At 49.5% G+C, this 4,322-nt stretch overlaps 1 protein-coding gene across 1 annotated transcript; it reads right to left on the reverse strand.

The window, feature by feature from the left end:
* Positions 1-1,151: 1,151 nt before the first annotated feature.
* CALHM3 (calcium homeostasis modulator 3) lies at positions 1,152-3,984 on the reverse strand. The gene is made up of 3 exons (XM_015632471.1): positions 3,698-3,984; positions 2,544-2,802; positions 1,152-1,613 (listed from the first exon to the last, which is right to left on the reverse strand). Exons 1-3 carry the CDS (start codon positions 3,982-3,984, stop codon positions 1,152-1,154), a joined length of 1,008 nt encoding a protein of 335 aa, XP_015487957.1.
* Positions 3,985-4,322: the final 338 nt, after the last annotated feature.

Here is a 4,322-nt window from a genome sequence, read left to right on the forward strand (position 1 = left end):
AATATTGTTAGAGAGAAAAGTTTTGATTGACATGTACACTCAACATTGCCAACCAATGAACTGAGTTCCTAACCAATTGGAATTAAGCACAGTACCTTCTGATAACCATATAAACATAAGCTGTGTGCAATAAAGATTGGGAAATGATGGAAGAAGAAACAGGTGTCATTGTTCATCTCTACTATGGCACAAACTGGAGAAGGCAGGTGAGAAAGCAATTATCATTAAAGGCTCAGAGATAAGGTTACATTCAAGCAGTTTTGAAACTATGGATGGAAATGCCCAAATAGGTGTTGCAAGGATGGTCCTCTGGAGATGTCGGTTTGTATTCAAATCTAGCAGAGGAATTTTAAAATCTGTGTTGAGACTTCTCAGGCAGTCAGTGTGTCCTTTCCATGGCTTAGCACCAGTGCTTACAGCAGCTATGTAAACCTCAGCATAGCCCTGTGGTCGTGTTACACAAAGCCTCCATCTCCTGTTCCTTCTGCAAATCCAGCCCAATCCAGTCCTTATTCAGATAAGTCTTCAATTGAAGTTATGCTGCTGCATGAATTTCAGTGTGTTGCCATATTTCATTTTTAAAATGCATGGAAGTATTGATGGGTTGTTGGAGGTTGGCAGAACATTTTGGCAGCTGGGCTGGGGACAGCCAGAGTTCTCAGCAGATGGGAAGATGTAGGAGGTGGCTTTGCCTTTTTGAGTAAATATGTTGGTGTGGTACTAAGAAATTCTGTGGCACTAATTTCTGTGTCAGCTCTGATAACCCTCGGAGCCAGATTTTGCTGGCATAGTCAGGAGCTCCTCACACCTCTGTGTGTGCACGATTTGTGTATGCAGCCAGATGTTGCTGCCGTGGTTAAATCCTTCCTCAAGCCAGAACACTTTTATTGCAGCTGTAAGAAGCTGCAAACTCTTTGATACGGCAAAAGTGCTCCACAGAGCATGAGAAATGTCATTAACAGTGACTGCATCTGGGATCCTTGGACCCTCAGAAGTAGCTGACTTTGGAGGTTTTGCCAGGCATGTCCTGGAGCGGAACCTTTGGTGGAGTTTCGGAGGAAGGTATGAGCACCACTGTCACCTGCCTGCTGGTCCTTGCTTTGTGCAGAGGTTTGGCAATGCTCCAATGTGTCTGCAGGACAAAGCCCCCTTTACACATTGGTGTGCTGAGGGAATTTGGAGTGTGTGCTGGCACTGTCTGCCCAGGGCAGAGGGGATCTCTCTCTCACCAGGGGATGCCTCTGGTGTGCCTGGCTGACATCCAGGGGAGGTTTCTCATAGTACCATGTTTTCAGAAGTTTGTTCACCTGGTCCTGATCTGTGATGCCCTGGAGAAGGTTTTCCTCTCCTTCAGCCCTCTCTCCCTCCCTAGGCAAGCTGAAGCTGTGCAGTTTGATCTCTTGCCGCATGCTTTCAAAGAAGTGGAGGATGCATTTGTGAGCAAAGAGCCGGCTGTGCTCACAGCAGGTTTCCTCAAAAATCTTTTGCTCGATGTCAATGTAGTTGCTCCAGTGACGTGCCTGCAGGAGGGTGGCCTGGTTGAAGCAAGGTCTGAGCCAGCGGGCAAGGAAAGCTGCTATGATAAGGATCAACAAAATGCTCCAGCCGAGTGCCTGTGTGGTGAGAAAGAAGCAGTGAAACAGGAACAAGACAGACACAAGGACAGGCACAAGCTCTTTGCCTGTATCAGTGAGACAGGGAGTTTATATGGCTGGAGGGGAAATGTGATATATCTGAACTCCTGTCTTTGATCTGTCCCTGTAGTCCAGCACCCCACACTGCACCCAGAGGGTTGGTGTAATCTCCTCCCAGAGAATATGGGATATTTATCTGTGCATGAATCATTCTGTAAGGATAACTGATTGCAAGGTTGCCTGGAACTGACAGGCATTTGCTATGAGCATAGAAGTGCCCCAGGGAAAGGGGACTTTAGTGCTCTCCTTTGGCATTTCCTTATCTCCAATGATCTTCCTCTACCACCTACATTAACTCCAGGGCCCAGGAGCCCCCACAGCAGTGTGCAAGACAGCCGAGACTATGGGTAGCTCCCTTTGATGAGAGGGAAGGGCTTGTTTACAATGACCTTCCACCAGTCTTGATGCCTGACCTGGTACTTCTATACCAAGAGCTGAAGCCAGTCAGGGCTCCACTCTCAAATGGGCCCTGTTCTATTGCTCGTGAGCAAGCTGTTTTCATCTGTCTAAGCCTGCACTGTTCTTAAAACAGTGGGTTCTGTCTGCAGGGTTAGCAGTTAGGAAGATCTTTTGACACTGAACAGGGCTTTAGAAGACACAACATCTTTTATTATCTGGGTTTAGCAGCTGCTGGTTCTTTTATTAAACCATTCATCATTTCTTTCCTTTTCCCTACCTGACTCAGATTGTCATTTAGGACAGCAATATTTGGAGGCAACAAGAAGCACAGAGCAGCCTTGCTCCCAGCCTGACCACAATGAAGTGATGGCAAATCAAGGAAGAGCAGGAGCAGATGCCACATGCCTGGTCACCCCACCAAGATGAGAGGCTCTGCCAGCAGTGACCCACCTGGGACCAGCAGCGCAGGTACCTGGACACTGCCTTGCGGGACATGTTGTTCCTCACGAACTCGTCCTCATCCTTGCAGGGCACCTTGGCCAGCAACTGCTGCACCTGTGCTGTGCTCACATTGGCAAAGCCTGCAAACTTCTCAGGATCCACAGAGCCACTGAAGGCACAGATCAGGCATTTGCCATCCAGGAGGGTGACTACAATCCAGACAACAGGGGCAACCATGGCTCGCTGCATGATGGAGGAACACATGTACCTGGAGCAGCAGAGGGAGAGTGAGCGGGTTAATGTTGGGAGCTTTCTCCTCATCCAGAGCCTGAGGGATGCAGACTGTCCTGTGCCAAGCTGTCTTTCTAGACCCAGGGAATGGACTCCAGGGCTGCAATCAGCATTGCTTCAGCTGATGCTACTTCTGCTCTGGGATGTCTTTGCTGGTTCTGCCTCTCAGGGAAACCTGCACTAGCACATGGCAGTGCTCTGAGTGCTGTCTGCACTCAGTGCACAGTCCCCTCATCATGTGCTTGCCTTGACTGTGCCCTTATGTCTCCCATGCACAGATCTTTGTCAGCTCTCTCTTGTCTTCCACATTCACACTTCCTTTCCTCATCAGTTTCAATCTGGAATGTCCTCCTTTATTCCGCAGCCCTTTTTGCCCCTCTCTGAGCCTGTGTATTGCATAAAGCTTTGCATATAACACATGGGATGTAATTCTCCTCACCCTTCCAGCAGTACAAATTAGTAAAAAACTCAGGTGAAGGGAGGGGGACCATGAGGCTTTTGATAAAGAATGACTGTGATGAAAATGCCACACCTTCTGCATATTTAAAAGGAAATGCCTCATCTTTTTGCACATGGAAGCCTCAGGAGACACCCTGTGAGCGCATGACAGAGCAGCAGCAATGCAGTTTCCCAGGGTGGCAGCACAAGCCCAGGGGCACTCCTGCTCTCCTTAGCTGGGATGGAATGAGACTGCCTTAATTTCTGCTGGATGTAAATGCATTTCCCATAACCTTTCCCCTCTGGGGCCGTGGGGAGAGGTCTCAGGAGATGAGCTTACAAGACAATTAAACTACCAGGAGGATCAAAGCTATGAAGAAAGACAGCTAAACAGGAGGTGAGAAGAGGGATGCCATAGCCACTGCAAGCCCCACCTGATGACAGCTAGGTCCTTCTTCCTGCGCCCCGGTGGTCGCCTCCACTCCTCCAGCATCACCAGGGACTGTCTGTTGAGGATGAGACCACACAGGAAGAGGATGATAGGGGGTATGAACATGATCCCCAAGCCATAGGCCATGTTGTAGTGAGGCAGGCAGGGGCAGCTGAAGTCAAAGCTGGTGTACATCTTTACACTTGCCAGGGCCAACAGCCCACAGATCCCGTTCATTACAGACTCCGAGTTGGATTGGAAGTACTGGAAGATCATCCGGAAACGATCCATCGTGTTCTTCTCAACAGAGCTGCTCCTCCTGGGAATCCCTGGGCTGCTCAGAGTGGCCTGTCTCCCTTTGTCCCTCCTTCTGATGTCACAGGGCTGGGGACGCAACTCAGCCCCCAGTCAGCAGGAGGATGAGGATGGAACAGAGCTGCTGTGACAGGGGGAACACCCTGTACTGAGGCTTCCTCACTGGCACATGGCTCTCACAGGTCTGTCTCTCACCCCACTTGTCTTCCAGGGCAGCTGGCAGTTTTTCTGGGTGAGTTGATGGATACAGCCTCCAGCAGCCCTATTTTCCACCTTGTTTTTCATTTTCAGGGCTGTCCCGCATGGCAAGCAGT

This window comes from Parus major, chromosome 6 (assembly GCF_001522545.3).
Source record: "Parus major isolate Abel chromosome 6, Parus_major1.1, whole genome shotgun sequence".
NCBI classification, from domain to species: Eukaryota; Metazoa; Chordata; class Aves; order Passeriformes; family Paridae; genus Parus; species Parus major.

What these genes read in the sequence shown, in the direction of transcription:
- CALHM3 (XM_015632471.1), bottom strand. Translation starts at nt 3,984, where the DNA reads ATGGATCGTTTCCGGATGATCTTCCAGTACTTCCAATCCAACTCGGAG. An exon ending in AAGGACCTAGCTGTCATCAG is followed by an intron (nt 2,803 to 3,697) that starts GTGGGGCTTGCA and finishes CTGCTGCTCCAG; the next exon opens with GTACATGTGTTCCTCCATCA. An exon ending in ACCTGCGCTGCTGGTCCCAG is followed by an intron (nt 1,614 to 2,543) that starts GTGGGTCACTGC and finishes CTCACCACACAG; the next exon opens with GCACTCGGCTGGAGCATTTT.